The sequence below is a fragment of the Hemitrygon akajei genome, chromosome 7 (genome assembly GCF_048418815.1).
Source record: "Hemitrygon akajei chromosome 7, sHemAka1.3, whole genome shotgun sequence".
In the NCBI taxonomy this organism is placed as follows: Eukaryota; Metazoa; Chordata; class Chondrichthyes; order Myliobatiformes; family Dasyatidae; genus Hemitrygon; species Hemitrygon akajei.
Window position 1 is genome coordinate 178,351,500 of NC_133130.1, and position 17,788 is coordinate 178,369,287.

The following is a 17,788-nucleotide window of genomic DNA, read 5'->3' on the forward strand; positions in this document are numbered from 1 at the left end:
ATCAAAGTACATATCTGTCACACAACCCTGGCATTCATCTCCTTATGGGCATACTCAGCAAACCTATAGAATAGTAACTATAACAGGATCAATGAAAGATCAACCAGGGCGTAGAAGACAACAAACTGTGCAAATGCAAATATAAGTGAATAGCAATAAATGACTAGAACATGAGATACTGAGATAAAGAGTCCTTAAAATGAGATCTTTGGTCATGGGAACATTTCAATGAAGGGGCAAGTGAGTCAGGTGTGAGTAGGTTCTTATTGATTCTATTGTATTTATTTGTTCTACTATGAATTTCAAGGTAGTATATGGTGACATTTACATACTTCGTTAATAAATGTACATTTATCTTTTGAAACTGTGCTCATAACATTAAACTGTTTTGCAAGAGCTCTGGTTGATAAAGAGTCATAAAAGAAACGCATTTACATTTATGAATGCACTCATAATAACATTTGTGGTTTTAGTGACATTACTCCTTTTAGCCTCAATATACACTCAGTACCTTCAGCACCTAATAAAGTGGAACTGAGTGTATGCCCATGGTCTTCTGCTGCTGTAGCTTTTCTGCTTCACGGTTTGATGCATTGTACACTCAGAGATGCTCTTCTGCACACGGCTGTTGTAATGTGTGTGTTTATCGGCTTCCTGTCAGCTTGAACCAATCTGGCCACTCTCCTCTGACCTCTCTCACTAACAAGGCATTTTCACCCACAGAACTGCAGCTCACTGGGTGTTCTTTTTTTTTTTTAAATTTTTCACATCATTCTCTATAATTCTGTTGTGTGTGAAAATCCCAGGAGATCAGCAGTTTCTGAAATACTCAAATCACCCCGTCTTGCATCATTCCATCTGCAAAGTCACTTCAATCACATTTCTTCCCCATTCTAATGTTTGTTCTGAACAACAACTGAGCCTCTTGACCATGGCGGCATGCTTTTATGCATTGAGTTGCTGCCACATGATTGGCTGGTTAGATATTTGCATTATTGAGCAGGTGGGCGAGTGTACCTAATAAAGTGGCCACTAAATGTATGTTACATCCATAATGGGTTCAGAATTATTTTTGACGTCTTAAAGCATATTTTGTTTCAAATTGGATTGTGGGTTGCTGTTTTCTTTTATCCCCTCCCCATGCAGATCTGTCATTATTTACTTGTGTGCTGTTTTCACAGATTAATTGAATGGCACTGTGGTATATTAAAAGGTATGGTTGTCAGAAATCTCTGCATAATAATGAGAGTTACATTTGTCAGGAATATTAGAATGGTAGAAGATGGTGCTTGCAGGGGTTATGTTTAAAATAGAGAATAAAGCTGATGTTTTTCTGAAGTTGTCAAACTAATGATGGTTTCAAACTGCTTTTTTCTCCTACACCCTCAACTTTATTCCCATTACCTTATTAGAATTTATGACTTACAAGTCAGTTTCTCTCAACATATGCACTTTCTATTGGGAAATTTAGATCTTAATTTATTGATGTGCTGATGCAAAAAATTGATATTTTAACTGGATGCTAACTAAAATGAAGGTGTATATTTTTAATGAACTTCAAAGAAGATGGAATTTCTCTGGGGAAACTGGCACTGCAGCCATTAGCATAACTTACTCTTTCAGATCTGACAACTTTGAAGTTTTGAAATGGTATATGGGATGCATTTTAACACCATTTTATTCTCATTAAAAATTTCCCAAATCTATAAGCATTTGGGAGGATGCAAGGTGCTGAAGCAAGCAGACTAATTTGAAGAACACATGAAAAAGAGACTTATACGCAGGGATCCAGTTTTATACAACTTTACACTTAGCTTTCTATGTGATGAAATGTCAATAGTTTACAGATTCTTTTCATTCATGCTCATGGGAGATTTTCAATGATAGATCAATAAGCAAGGTCTCTATCAAATGAGTGCATAATGGTTTTTAGAAGGAGTGGGAACAATCACAGTGTGAATGGTGCTAATGGAGCTGTGAACCAAACAGGCCAAAATTAATTTCCTCTGTATGCATAGCAACACTTGCGGGCTGCCCCTGCACAGACTGAGGTTGTGTTGGTTGTTAACTCAAACAACCCACGTTTCGATGGGCACGTGATCAATAATTGAACTTGAACCTGAATCTGAGAGAAAATTAGTTCCAAGGAGAATGGACAGGGGATGAAGATAAAACGAAACTGTAGAAGAAAATGAGAGGAGATAAAGAAGGGGGATAATATGCTTGCCTTGATCAGTCAGGAGTTGGAAGCTCATCTTGCAACTGTATAAAACTTTGGTTAGGCCACACTTGTGTTCAGTTCTGTTTTCCCCATGGGTGAGGAGGCTTTGTGGTGAAGACGGTGGAGGTTCACCTGGGTGCTGCCTGGATTAGAGACCATTAGCTATAAGGAGATATTGAGCAGACTTGGGCGATTTCCTCTGGAGTGTTGGAGGCTGAGGTAAGACCTGATAGAAGTTTATAAAATTATGGGAGATGTAAAGAGGGTAGGTAGACAGAATCTCTTTCCCAGGGTAGACTTGCCAAACACTAGAAGGCATAGCTTTGAGGTGAGAGGGGTAAGTTTAAAGGAAAAGTGAAGGATGAGTCTTTTTTATATACAGAGTGGTAGATGCCAGCGGTGGTAGTGGAAGAAGACAGAGTACTGGTGTTTATTTATTTGTTTATTGAGATACAGCGTGTAATAGGCCCTTCCAGTCCTTCGAACCACATCACTCACAATCCCCCAATTTAACCCTAGCCTAATCATGGAACAATTTACAATGACCAATTAACCTACCAGCTGGTACGTCTTTGGACTGTGGGAGGAAACCAGAGCACCCGGAGGAAATTCAAGCGGTCATGGGAAGAACGTACCAACTGCTTACAGACAACAGTGGGAATTGAACCCAGGTTGCCTGTACTGTAAAGAGTTGTGCTAACCACTATGATACCACATTTAAGAGGCAATAAGACAGACAGGTGAACACAAATTAGCTTTATCTGATTAGCTTTATTTGGCATCATGATCAGTACAGACATTGTGGGCAGAAGGGCCTATTCCTCTGACTGTACTGCTCTGTGCGAGGCAGGAAATGAAGAGACTATTTAAATAGATACATGGGTAGATCACAGCTGGGTACTTATATGGAGAGGTCATTGCCTCTTTATGTTTGGATTCAGAGGTGAGATGTGAGAAAGATGGCAGAGAATTACCTCAAAAGGAGAAAGTCAGCTGATCTAGAGTTGTGAAGCCAAAGATTTGTAATGGAGGTATTAAAAAAAAACTAGGCTAGAAGCTAGGTCGATCCATGTTCTCCTTTTTTGCCAAGACAAGGCTACCCTCAGGGTGGAGGAGCAACACCTTATATTCCGTTTGGTTAGCTTCCAACCTGATGGCATGAACATCGATTTCTCCTTCTGTTAAACAAATCCCCCCTCCTTCCTCTATTCCCCACTCGGACAACTTAATGCTTCTCACCTGCCTATTAGTCTTCCCTGGTACCTCTCCTTCCTTTTCTCCTATTGTCCCATCTCCTCTCCTATCAGATTCTTTCTTCTTTGACCTTTCCCACCCACCAGGCTTCACCTATCACCTTCCAACTGGCCTCTTTCCCCTCCCCACATCTTTTTATTCTCACACCTCCCCCTTCCTTCTCAGTCCTGAGGAAGGGCCTTGCCCGGAAATGTGAACTATTTATTCTTTTCCATAGATGCTGCCTGACCTGCTGAGTTCCTCCAGCATTTTATGTGTGTTCCTTAGGTTAGAAAGGGAATGGTTTCCCTACAGGAACAAACCTCAGAGGAAACAAACATTAGAGTAATGAGCTGAAGCCAAAATGTAAACATAGTTACTGTATACAATATTAACTTTCTAGTAAAGATAACTATTTGCAAATAGCTTGTTCTGACACCCGGAAGGTCCTACCATTGAAACCATACTGGGGAATTATTGTGAACCGATTATAAGAAACAATGCTTAGAACTTCATCCCATGGATTTTACATCTGCTCCTGATGTTCTCTTTTAACAATCTGGATTTGCATTGGGGATGGAATTAAATATTTATAATAAAAATTAGTTCGATTACTATTAACAAATTATGAGATCTTCTCAGTAAGTAATGAATTAGCCAGAAGTGGAGCAATTGGGCTTTCATCCGTTTTAAATCTGCTGTGTGGGGCAATATTAAAAATCATTCTGACTGTCCTTATCCATGAGTAAATATTGATGAAAGTGAATTAATGAAACGATTGATGTTGGTGGCTGCAAACTGTGTTAAAGGCATGAAAGTGTACCGCAAGCAGATTAACTTCGATGCATAGTGAGTAAGCATCGGGGTGCAACTTAGAAAGGACACAAGTTTTCGTCTCCCAGGTAAAAGTTTTGCGACAGTTTGTATGGGAGTGGTTCGAACACCCTCGTTAACACAGGTCCTTTTGCCCAACGTAATTAAAACAATTTCTCCTCTTAGGTTTTAATTAATTGGACAGCACGCACCTCTGTGCTTAATTATTGAAATTAACTATTTAAAGAGGTATGTTTTCTACTTTACGCTACCCCGAATATGTACATGTTCTAAGGTAAGTGTTTTATATATGTTATTTTATATAAAAGTAGCAATACGTTTGTAAATTGGGAATAGTGAACTGGTCGTGCGTGATTTCCCCAGAGCTCTCTGGCTGTTTATCTCAGTTCGTCCTCGCTTTGTGCCTCCTTCAAGTAAGTAAACTCCGAACTTTGATTAAATATTAATTTTCCCAGAAAGACATCTTTCCAAGGAGAAAGTTACTAATTCAGGCGCTGCTCAACGACTCTCAAGTTTCATTGATTTTTCTCTTTGGAAAGGTCGTTTGAAAGCAAGGACGCACACAACAGGGAATTGTAAAAGTGTTCCTCTTTGAAGATAATGTGATTCCGCAACGTGAAATGCCTTTTTCCCTTATATTAGAAGGAAAGGGACTCGCGTTTACAAAGGTGATCAGCAAAACGTCGATTTATATTTGGGATGTTGATATGGGGTGGGGTGGGGTGGGGTGGGGGAAGGAGGATGTTTATAATGTGTGAACTTGAATGTCAGAGACCATTTGTCAGTCTCATCTAAAGCCATAGATACTTCCGAGAAACTGTACAGAGTGTCACTGTGGAGGAATCGAGGAACGGAGTCCGGACACCCCCCACCCCCGACCAAACTACGCCAGTGCCCGCTTTCTATCAGGGGTTAGATAACGGCGTTTTAATTCATCGGGATTAAAACCGGGCCAACAACTTCCACTAAACTGTAGTGAATTTTTCACGTGAATAACATGGCTGTCACGGTTTCACTTCGTAAATGGGTAGTAACGCAATCTGTTGCCGAAACACGTGCCTAACCAGTGAAGTGTCTCCTTTGGAGATGCGAGAGGCTGCAGATGCTGGAGTCCGCAGCCAACGCACCAGCGCCGGGGGAATTCAGCGGGCCCACCGCCATCTGTAAAGTCCACAATTACATTGAATGTGTATATGCAAGGAATAGTTTGTTAATTTCACTTTGTGTTGAATTAATTTCTGCCATTTTATAATTTTTTAAAAAATTATTCATCTTCTTGATTATTTAAATTGTTTAAGTGTAAACCCAAAAATAGCTGACTCAACTAGGGAAAATGTACCGTGAAGGGATAAGTATGGGGACCAGCCGGAGCTGAAAAGCTGGGAAGACTGCGCATTAACTCTTGTCCTATGTATCCTTAGACCTAAGAAGATCTCCAAGCAGTAGCACTAGTTTTGTAGACGTTATATCCAGGAACAGAACACATGCAACCTAGCACGAGTTGCCATCAAAGCGCATCCCACTTTGCGCTTCTACGTTTACTCTACGTGGTGGGGGAAGGCTTCCCTGTCTCAGCACCCTTTGAGTTAGAATGCTCCCCTAAAATGAGATGGACCTTTGGATAGGCCTGCATGTGTAGCCCATAGGATTAGCACATGGAACAAGCACAGGGGGGCATTTTCTGTAGCCTCCTATATCACGGCCACTCAGTTCGGTTCACCAGGGCTTCACTGCTGTCAGTCTTGGGAGTTTAGACCACACGCTTCTTGGTGTGCTTCTACTCCTCGGCGCCGGTTTGCATCGTGCTCATAGGACACTCTTTGTTACCAGTGTTTCTCCCGATCAGCCGCACCCACTGTTTCTTTCTCGCTCACTCTGCAGATCCAATGCAGACTCCCTGCCCAGCTATTTTCTGGCCATTTCCCCCAGCCTCTTCACATTCCCCACCCCTTTCAAACCGTAGCTGAGGAAACACAATATAAGCCATTTGAAAGCAATGCACTCTGGCTTCGCTCTGAACTTGACCCAGAGGCCGGGTTGAGCGGCGACGTTTAGCGTCGAACGATGTGAGGCTTCCCGATTCGGGCATGGCTTTTGTCTTGGGCACAGAGCCCCTCTCCGAAACCTTGAAATATAAGAGGAGGGAATCCCTGGTATTGAATTGTAAGGGAAAGGCTGAAACATCAGCACAGCATGAGGTTCTGGTGTTATAGATGGAAGGGGTGGTGGGGATATCAGGCAACGTAGAAAGGCGAAAGGGGACGGAGTGACGGGATAGAATGGAATAATCACATAAGAGAAATGGAAGGAGTGGCGTAAAGGGGTAGTGTGGGGAGGGGATATTTGTTGATTATAAAGAGTGACAGTATCCACAACGCAGTTAATAAATCTCTGGTTAGGCCGCATCGGTTGCACTCAGATCTGGTCGCCTCATTGCACGGAGACGCGGAGGCTTTGCAGAAGGTGCGGACAAGATTTACCAGAATCCTGTCTGGGTTAAAGGGCAAATGCTATGAAAAGAAATTAGACAAATTTCGGTTATATTCTCCGCAGTGGCGGACGCTGTGGGTGGGGGGGGGGGGGGAGGGGAGGTAAGCTTATGAGGGGCATAGATAGACTACAGACCCAGTATCCTTTCCCCAAGGTCGAATAATTAGATTGCATGCGTTTAAGGTAAGAGGGGGATAAATTCAAAGGGAGTGAGTGGGACACTTTTTTTACACAGACAGAAGTGTGTCTCTGGAGTGCACGACCAGGATTGGCGTGGAGACAAAATGATAGAGACATTCAGGAGGCTCTCAAATTAGCCCATGACTGCACAGAGAATGGCGGGATATGGACATTGTGTGAGCAGAAGGGATAAGATTAGTTAGACAGTACGTTACTAGTTTAATCAATGTAGTAAAATATTGTGGACTGGAGCGCATTTTCCATGATCTATTGTTGGGCAGTAGGTTTCTCACCAAGCTGAACGTCTTATGCAGTCTATGTGTCCAACCCTTTTCAAATGGATTTAACCTCCTTGCAACTAGAAGGATGAAACTAGAGGAAGAAAGTGCCTGGGCTCGCTGGCATCGCCGAACTTTGGAATAAGCAGGGAACAGACAGCTGTATGCACTGTGTAGCTTGATATTTACTCTACAACAGCGTCATTGCTTGCAAAGAATGCAAGTTAAACCAGCCCAAACAACTAATTGCCGTCGATGAGATTCTGTGCTGAACAGAGTGTCAGAGACAGGCCTGGCGCCTGCATTGTTCCTGTTTCTGGAGAACAGCCGAGGTTCGAACCTTGAATCTATTCTGCACCTGAGCTAAACTCCTCCCACTCCCCACTGAACTGCTTTCTCTCCTGCCTCGCCAGCTTTAATTATGGATATGGAAGAGATCTATAATGCACTTGCTGATTGATGCTTTTAATCTTCAAACAAATGTCCAAAAGTAAAGGAATTATTTCTTCGGTATGGGACATGGATAAGAAATATTCCGGGCACTTTCAGAATCAGAATTAATTATTATCAATGACGTATGTCGTGAAGCTTGCAGCAGCAATACATAAGTATACTCGAAATTACAATAAGCAATACATGGAAGTAAAACATAATAGTAATGTGTTCATGGATCATTAAGAAATCTGACGGTGGTGGGGGGGGGGGGGGCAGAAGTTGTTCCTAAAGTTAAGCATGTGTCTTCAGATTCCAGTCCTCCGCTCTGATGGTATAATGAGAAGAGGCCATATCCTGGATAGTGAAGGTCCTTAATGCTGGATGCGTCTTCTCCAGGCATCGCCGTTCTTCTTCCCCACATGCGCCCTTTACCCGAACCCCCTTATTCCCCCCCCCACACACACACACACGGGTTCCCTAATTGTAAATTAAGCGGCAACAAATCAACGTCAGTCACACCAACAAGTGATCCCATTCCACTCCACTGGAGAAATGGACTAACAACTGATATCTAGCGTTTTCTCTTCCTCCTCGTCTACATCAGAGACGGGGTTTCAGAAGCGAACCGGCCTCTAGCCACAGTGGGAGTTGTACAAGTGGCAAAGTTCTCTTGCTGCACTGGGAGAGCGCTGCATTGCCGTGGGTGTTGTCATTCAGTTCGAACGCTAAACTGAGGGTGCTCTGTTCCGTCAGGTGGGTGCAAAACAAAAGAAAACGGGGTGCATTTTCAATGGACAGCGACCGGTGCAAAAGAGCGCACTCCGGTTCCCTGGCTAAAATTCAGCATCAAGTCCATCACAAATTTTAAAAAGGAATTCGATCATTACCACGTTAACTCGTGGAGGCCTGCAGTGCGCAAATTCGGCTGCGTATTTTGTTCACAGGTTCAGGAGTCTACACGTGAAGATTTTCGTCATGAACTGTGTTTTGGGCGTTCTAGAAAGTATGAGAAAGGTGGCCACAGAAATGCGAATCCTCTCTCTTCTGGGGGTTTTGTTGAAAGTTAGACTGATACTATTACAAAATATTTTAAATAGTTTGAATTCGAAACAAACTGTCTGTACTATGAGCATCACAGCATTCCGATCAGTTTCTCTCCGTTAGACAGCGGAAGCTCGCATTGTCCAGAGTAACACACACAAAATGCTGGAGGAACTCAGATGGTCAGGCAGCATCTATGAAAAGGAATAAACAGTCGACGTTTCGGGCCGAAGGGTCTGGGCCTTTTCCAAAGATGTTGCCGGACCTGTTGAGTTCCTTTTGCCATTTGTTTGTGTTACTCTGGATTTCCAGCACTTTGAAGAATCTCTTCTCGAGTTTCGGGTGGTCCAGAATTGAGCGATCTGCCCGTTACCTAGTAAAAATAAGGCGCTGGGCGCAAAGGCTTGGCAGTAGTAACATGGCGGGTAAGATATAGAGTAATCTTTGCCGGGTCAGTGTTACAGTTAACAGCAAGAACACAGTTATGCTAAAAATCCTACTCAACCATAACGAATTTCATTTGACCTAAACCAACTGGCCGGCATTTTCAGGTTTCCAGCACTTTGATTTTGGTTACGATGGCTTCTTGCACACCGTCACGCTGCATGGTAATTATTGACACTCAGATAACCTTCTAGCTGTTATTCGGGATCATGGCGTGGGTTTTCCCCAACCGGGTAACCTCACCCAACAAGGCAGAAAAGTTTCAGCATGTTGTGTTCTTCCAGGGGGAATATCTACGCAGGTGTGATTAAACCTTGCCCCGTTTCATGTTGTACAATTGGACCTGATGGCTGTGAGTTCCTGGACGCAACCGGTCCGGCAGCGGAGGTTCCGGTAACCTTGGGCGATGTCTTCAGCTGACGGAGCAATAATAAAGCCTGAAGTCTGAAGCTGAGTGAACGTTAAAGATCCATGACATTTCCACATTGTCCCTAGACAATACTCCTCTCACTCATCACCAAGAAAGACTATTATGAGGAGGAAAATTTAAAGCCAGAGGCTGGTAGATCTGTGGAATTTATCGCTACAGACTTGCTGTGAAGACCAGGTCATTGGGTATATTTCAAGTGGAGATTGATAGTCTCTTGATTAGCAAGGGCGTCGGAGTGAAGGCGGAAGAATGGGGTTGAGAGGGAAAACAAATCAGCCACGATGGAATAGCGGACCAGACTCAATGGACCGAATAGCCTAATTCTGCTACTATGTCTTAGTCATATGGACTTTGTTCTTGCTGCTAACTAGGCCCTGACCTGCACCGTCTTCCCTTCCATCGCAGTACTCCCTGCACTGACTAAATCACTTTAGAAGATTTTAGCGTCATGATTTGGAGAACATACGAAGGCAAATCTTCCCTTTAAAGACGAGATTAATGATGTTCGAGTGATTTACAGGAGCCACGCAATTTTTAAATCACTAGTCCGTGATTAAAGATCTTAAATTTATATAGAGACTGTGGCAACCACTGGTCATTTCACAGCACTTTACAAGTCACGGAGTATTTGAGGATATTGTGGGACGCGGGGTATTCTCTAAGTATAGAATCGCGGTGTCTCTCTGTGCCTTTTTTTTTTGCTATATACCTGTCCTGAAGTCTTTTAAATGTTGCAGTTGTAGCTGCAAAGTATCCATTAGTGCCTACGATGTATAGGATTTGAGATGACAGCAAGGGAAAGAAGCTTTTCATCTGAGAGAACCTTTTAGCTCCAGACTGTCATACAAAATCTATATCAATGGGCAATAGGATGTTTCAATGGAAATGATGAACACCGCGCCAGTGAAACCTACCGACTCCTCGTGGTGTAGGCGTATCAGGGGAAACAAGCGCTCATTGACTACATAAAGACATTCACACATCCTGTAAGCTCTCCTTCAGCATCGGCGGTCATTATTTAAATACATTACCCCCTTTAAACAGGTATTTAGAATTTTTAAATTACAGTTATTCTACAGAAGCACGTTAGTTGTAGCTATGAGCCCCTCCAGTACATGTCACTGCAGCTAAATGCAACTTTTACCACTTTTTTATAATGCTGTTCACAATGTAAATACATGCTGGCATTTGTGTACAATTCAGCCCATATCGGTACCTTAACCTCTAATTTATTTTACATAATGCTTTAATGTTTTTGTTGCATATCACGCCAACACACCATATATATATATATATAAATGCATATGGCGAATACAGTTGATTCTTCATCCTTGAGGGCGCCCCACCCGTGAAGAAAAGGTATTTGAAGTCACATACCGCGCTTCTCTCGTGTGTGTGTGTGTGTGTGTGTGTGTGTGTGTGTGTGTGTGTGAGTGTGTGTGAGTGTGTGTGTGTGTGTGAGTGTGTGTGTGTGAGTGTGTGTGTGTGTGTGTGTGTGTGTGTGTGTGTGTGTGTGTGTGTGTGCGCGCGCGCGAGAGAGAGAGAGAGAGCAAATGGGGCCACGGGAAAATGAGGTTGAATTCGCCTTTCCATATGTTACCTGCGATTAATATCAGCAGTGCTGTTGATGGTCTGACTATAGTAAGTGGCTTTCTATTAATTAATGATGCATCCTCCTGGGCGGGTTCATTAGCCACTTCCACCACACTTCCCCGCTGGCCACACTTGCTTTTAGCTACAGGGCTCCCGTCCTGATCCATCTCCCCCACCCAACAACTCACAGCTCAGCCCGTGGAAAGCTGGGTATATGAAAGACTATTCACCCGGATTCCTTCATCAATACAGTTTGCTGACGAATTCAGACCGATGGGGATCATGTTGGTTTGCGATGGTTCCGGAGTACTATCATCAACAAACTTTAACCTTAAATTAAAACCGGAATTTCAGACCCGGTATCGGAGGCGTTCGATAGTCAGGAGTAAACTGAAAATATCTTAAACTTCAGTTTCTGTTGACGCCGTGCTGAATTACACGTTGATGGAAGGAAGTGGATTTTACAAACTATGTTAACTGCTTTGAAGAATTATTGTAATGAGAACAGGGGAGACGGAGTGAATCAGAAAGGGCAAAAGCGGGAGATCGTATTAATATAATACGGACAAGATGCAAGAAGAACTCAGCAGATATGGCACCATCCATGGAAAGGAGTAAAGAATCGACGTTTCGGGCCGAGATGCTTCAGTGATAACCATCAATTGTTACACGCATTGTTTTTAAAACTACTCTTAAAAGTAATTCGATCTATGAAATCCTGGCCGAACCGAGACTCTCCTCCATTCTTCGATTCATTTCTAATCGATTTCTCGGGTTTAAAGAGACACAAATCCTGCAGCACGATCAATTCAAAACAGGTGATTGTGGATCGTTGTCCTAAAAAGAGATCAGCGGACATGATCGAGAGAAGCAAAGCTTTCTATTCTGGACGGGCAGGGGATATTCATACCACCTACCTTTAAGTTCTGAGTTTTGTTTTTTTTTAAACGAAATATTACATCGGTCTATAAAAGTTTAGCTACATTGCGCTGCAAGTTCCCGGCCTGAAACGCCGACCACTCCTTAGCTTCCGCAGATGTTGTCTAACCCCCCTGACTCCTTCCAGCAATTTTCTTTTTGCACCAGATTGCTGCGCCTGCGGTCTCTTGTGTTTCCACTGTACATACCCGGAACCCAATTTGCGCTCCTATCGAACATGCATCCCTTGCCCCTGCCCCGGCGTAGTCTGCAGCAGGGAACACGATCCTTACATAAATTGAAGTTTAACAATTCCAAACAACATTCGGGGGTTTTAACAATCTGCTCGGTGGCTAATCCGGATGCATTATGGATTCTGTGCAAGAGATTGTCTGTTTAATCATGCACCATACTCTGAACATTCTTTCCAAATAACTGCACGCCTATTAGCCGGCTGTTTATTAAGCCTAACCGATGGCATTCGCTCTTAGCTGAATTATTTATGTTGTAAAGTGCATTCATTCTTGTTTCTGGGTAGCGCACCGAGTTCCAGATTAACAGACGCACAGTTTCCAACCACTTAGTGAAATTACCACTGGGTATCCCCTTTCTGTACAGTCAGCTGATGTTCTATCCAAGTTACCGAACGCAAGTGCTGCCTGCAACGTTATTGGGAGAAATTGCTTAAGTTAAATTTTACTTACATCGCTTTGATGCACAGCGTGGGCAGTAATAACCAACTAGATACAGCGCGGACCGGGACGCAACTACTGGGAGTTTCTTTGGTTTTGTTTTACTTACATCTCGGCAGCTTTGATGTTTAAACTGAGGAACATATCAGCAGCTGGCCTAAGGCTTGCGCAAGCTCGTAAGGGCCCATAGTGAGGGGAGAAAGGTCGCTAATGGAATGGATAATCCCCTGGATAGAATTCCGTGGAGAAAGCTGCGGTTTACTTCTCTTTCTCTCTCTCTCTCTCCCTTCCTCCTCCCTCCCCCACCCCCGTGAATTCCCCATTAGTATCGGCGCTTCGCTCACGCGTCTACCTCACCCCTCCCACGCTGCAATCACCCCTTTGCTCAGCTGCACACCATTTCTAAGCCAGCCAGTGTTCAGAGAACATCGGAGAGTACAGTACCGGAGCAGGCCCTTCGGCTCAGACATCTGTGCCGAACACGGTGCCAAGTTAAACTAAACCTCTTCCGCCTGCACATGATCCACGCCTGCCTCCACCCATCCCCCGTATAGTCATGTACTTATCTAAACGCCTCTTTAACCCCGCTATGGTATCTGCTTGCACCGCCACCATCCCTAGCAGCCCGCGCCAGACAACAACCATTGTGTAAAATCACTTGTCCCGCACATCTCCTTTAAACTTTCTCCCCTGTCACTTTAAATGCACCTCCTCTAGTATTTGAGCTCACGACAACTCGGGAAATGGAGCAGTCGCAGCAATAGATAGCGACGTGACTTTTAAAGTTTATTCGGAGTCAGGACAATAAATATTTTTATCTTTGGGTTTAGAAAGCATTAGACATTGGACATAGGTGGAATCAATGTCTCCTGTCCCCGTCACTCCCGCAGCCCCCACCCGCCCGGTCTCTTTCCCTCCCCGCTGCTTACCAGGGCACAGAAGCGCTCGGGAGGGTCTCCACAGGTCACCCCTGCCGGCTCCACCTTCACCTTCAGGAACTGCTTCATGGACATGGGTCTCGGTTGACACGCGTAAAACTCCCAAGAAGGGCCGGCGTCACCAGTGTTCACCAGCGACTTGCAGCTGTCGTACTGGGTCCTGGCCGGCAGCAGAGAGTAGACGAGGGCGGCCAGCTGCAGCATAGGCATGGGGCCGGAGCGCATGGTCTCCGGGCGGAGCGCACACGCAGACTCGGGGCGATTGGCAAGGGCGCACCGGGGTGCAGTGCCGGGCTCAGCATGGGCACCAGTTACACACCAGTCGGAGATCGCTACATCCCCGGAGCTTCATTTTTCTCCACGAGAGAACTCAAACCTGTCTCCCGCCAGCAGCAAAACCTCATAGATCCAAATACTTCAACGCTCTGGTTCGGTCTGGCCGCTGGCCAATTCAAACGGGCCGCTGTAAAGTCTCCCGATCCAACTAGGGATTACTGGGAATCCACCTGGACGCGCTGAGTCCTACGCCTCTCCAATCCTCTCCGAATTCGCGTGAGCATTGTAGGTAACTAACTGTGTGTGAGAGAGAAAAAAAACATAGGTGTGAGATGATACTGCCACACAACTCAGATAAAGCTTCGCATGCTGCAAAAGTGCCTGCCTCCCGCGCTCTCCGTCACTCCTACATACAAGAGGGGTTTCCCATTATACGGCAGCCGCGCACACCCCTCTGGTCCAGTTTGGAAGCACGGGCTCAGAGGAACGCGGTGGGGAACGGACGAGAGTTGGACGCACACTTTACTGCGGGAATCAGGGGTCATTGGTAGGGAGACCGAGAAGCAGTGAAAATAGCGAGGATACGAGAGGTAGAGACGGACCTGAGGGAAGGAGGCGATCCGGTGCCTTAAACATAACACGCGCTGGAGGCTGGGGTTTGACGGGCTGGCTTTACATTGAGGGTTTGCTGCTCCGTGGCCTCCCCTCCCGGCTTCAAGGGCAGATGGTCGCACATGCCGTGGTCCAACTTAATGCGGAGGCTAAATCCTTCTAACATCACTTTCAATCACTATCTGTGCTTTTATGTCAGAGCAACATCAAGTCTGCGCAACTTCCTTCTGCACAGCCTCGGGCTCTGCTCTTCCCAATCAGCTTAAAGGGAAAACGCAGAGCCAAATCTGCTCTTAAAGGGACAGGCTGCCGAAGAGTCGTTGTCGGAGTGAGAGATTGGAAGTCCGCAAGGAATCTATTAATAATGATGGGAAGGGGAAGACTAATCACTCTAAATTTACCCCAATCAGCTTTCCCTCAGTGGGATGGGGGAAAGAGTCAAGCGTTTCTGGAGCACTTTTTTTAGAGCCTTGTCGAACATTCCGATCGGTTTTCGGGAGGTGATGGGGGTGATCAAAATTCATGTAAATAAATATACTATTAAAAACGAGAGGAGCTTTTAAAAAAAAATGGGAATCGCAATGTATAATTGCAGCGAGCTGGTTCGATAGGAAACGTAGTCTTTAAGACAAACGTATTGCCATTTCAAGTCAACTGAATAATTCTTCTGTTGAATACTATCGGCAGGTTAATTTCACAGGTGGGACTCCGAAGAGAGAGGTGCGGCATGCTGATTTCCTCCTGTGCAGATAAAGGCCTGCGGAATGTGGTGAACTTTAACCTGAAATCTGTGCGCTGACTAAAGGCATCACACAAAGCCGGTTACACTGCGCTTAATGGAGTTAAATCCGCCCGCCAGATGGGATAAGTTCTACAGTGCTTCATTCTGTGAATCACGGAACCAATTTGTCTATCGCTACCCAAATTGATTTTTTGTTATTATTAAGCAGCAAATAACACAACAAAAGATGAATTATTTACAGTTAAAGGGCTATGTTGCATCTACACTGACCTTTGACTTAATCCTGCTTTGCCCAGGGTTGCCTTTGACCCAGTTTCAATGTGCGTTGTTCAGAACCGTATACAAATGAGAAAACAGGAAAATAGAAATAAAACTCCGCGGATGCTGGAAATCTGAAATAAAAACAGAAAATGCTGGAAATTCTCAGTAGGTCAGGCAGCATCTGTGGAGAGAATTAACATTTCAGTTCATCAGGATGGGGGCCGGAAGGAAGGGGAGCGTTTATGATAGGGTGGAGATTGAAATGTAAATAGCGGGGTCGCAATTTGAGAGAGGGCGGTGAAGACTTGTCATGTACAAATGATCTGTCCGGATGAGGTGTGCTTAGAAGGAGATGGAAGAAAATGGGAATGCAACAACCATTTGACCTGTAAGATATGGAACATTGCTCGCTGGAAGTATTAAATAAATGGGAATGCTGAGAATCTCCGCCAGATCAAGCAGCAGCTACTGTAGGAGCACTACCTATCAATGATCTTTCATTGTAACTGCTCAACTCTGCTGCAAACATGAGATGGTTGAGTCCTGAGATGATAGTGTGCCCAATTGGAATATCAGATGCTGTTCCTTTGGACTTCCTTGGAAGAGTATTCGAGATCAAAGACTGTAAGACCATAGTGGGAAGGGATGGAGAATTAAAATGAGAATATTCAAGATTCAAGATTGTTTAATGTCATTTTCAGTTCATAAATGTAAAGTACTAAATAATTGTTAATCCAGATCCGATGCAGCATAAAAATACAAGATGACAAAGAACACAATAATAAAAACATAATAAATACAAATATATATAGATTGATTGTATGTTCATAGAGTGAGGCTAGGCACAGGAGTGTCTATACATAAGGTGACTGACGGGAAATAATGAAGTAGTGGTGGCGGGGGTTGTGGATGGTTAAGTTAATGGATTGAGGTGTTGATCAGCCCAATTGTTTGGGGAAAGTAACTGTTTTTTGAGCCTAGTGTCCCTAGCGTGGATGCTACGTAGCCTCCTCCCTAATGGGAGTGGGACAAATATTCTATGAGCAGACAGAGGAAACCTAAGGTAATTTTCCATAGCGAATGAAGATCTCGCCTGATTTGCGTTAGATTTCCCAACCGTATAGGAACCCACCTCATTAATGTGATACATTAAATATGAAGCACAGTCAGGTACTGGATCGCTCGTGTTTCACCAAATTTAGTGTGCTGCTTTCGATGCTCCTGATTGGAGAACCCAAATGCAAATTCACGTGCCCGTTCAATGTACAGATGTGAACCCGAACTTCCAAATGTCTCTCACTTTAATTTTTCAACCTGCACTTGCTCTGTCTTCACGCTCTTTCACTACTAATCCAAGGAAGCTTAATGTAATCATAAGAGACATCATCGATCTCCCGATTGGGCTGGGCGTATTACCACGTCAGCACTCAACCTTCTCAGTTCTCTCTGTCTCATTTGTCCTTTTACATATTCTTCATTCAGTACGTCAGTAATTAGCAAGCGTTCTCAGCGTGCACTAGTACTATTCGTATCAAGGTGTCTCGGGATCTCACTGAAACGTCGAATATTGAAAGGACTGGAAGGACTGGAAGTGGAAAGGGGGCATCCTATAGTGGGCCAGTCTCGGACCAGAGGGCACAGAATAGAAGAAAGCCACTTTAGAATAGAGATTTCTTTAGCCAGAGGGTAGTGAATCTGTGGAATTCATCGCCACAGACGTCTGTAGAAGCCAAGTCACCGGGTATATTTAAAGCGGAGGCTGATAGCCTCTTGATTAGTGAAGGAGTCAAAGCTTACGGGGAGAAGGCAGGAGAATGGGGTTGAGAGGAATACTAAATCAACCATGATAGAATGGCGGAACAGACTCGATGGGCCGAATGGTTTATTCTGCTCCTTTGTCTTTTGGACTTATGAACTCAACCCTTTCACAGACTCTCTTTGTAGTCTTTACCACGCCCCCCCCCAATCAATCGTGCTTGTTTTCGAACGTTGCCTAGTTCTGATGAAGTTCATCAAATTTTAACATCCTGTCTCCACAGACTCTGTATGTCCTGATGAATATTTCCAATAAATCATTGAAACATGGCCTGTATTCGGTTCTACAACTACTTTCACGAGGGAAATACTAAGGCCAAAATAAACGCTTTCATAACTTAAGTGCCATATAAAA

General features: G+C 44.2%; 1 protein-coding gene across 4 annotated transcripts in view; it reads right to left on the reverse strand.

Annotated features, from left to right (window-relative positions):
• LOC140731224 (netrin-G2-like) overlaps positions 1-14,845 on the reverse strand; it is a 131,052-nt gene extending 116,207 nt beyond the window's left edge. For 3 of the 4 annotated variants that reach the window (XM_073052714.1, XM_073052712.1, XM_073052715.1), the window contains exons 1-2: positions 14,606-14,845; positions 13,719-14,300 (exon numbers count right to left, since the gene is read on the reverse strand). In XM_073052714.1, the coding sequence (XP_072908815.1) occupies positions 13,719-13,952 (234 nt within the window). In that variant the 5' untranslated portion in view covers positions 13,953-14,300; positions 14,606-14,845. The remainder of the gene's footprint in view (positions 1-13,718; positions 14,301-14,605) is intronic. The other variant, XM_073052713.1, reaches the window with a different exon arrangement.
• Between the last annotated feature and the right edge of the window lie 2,943 nt (positions 14,846-17,788).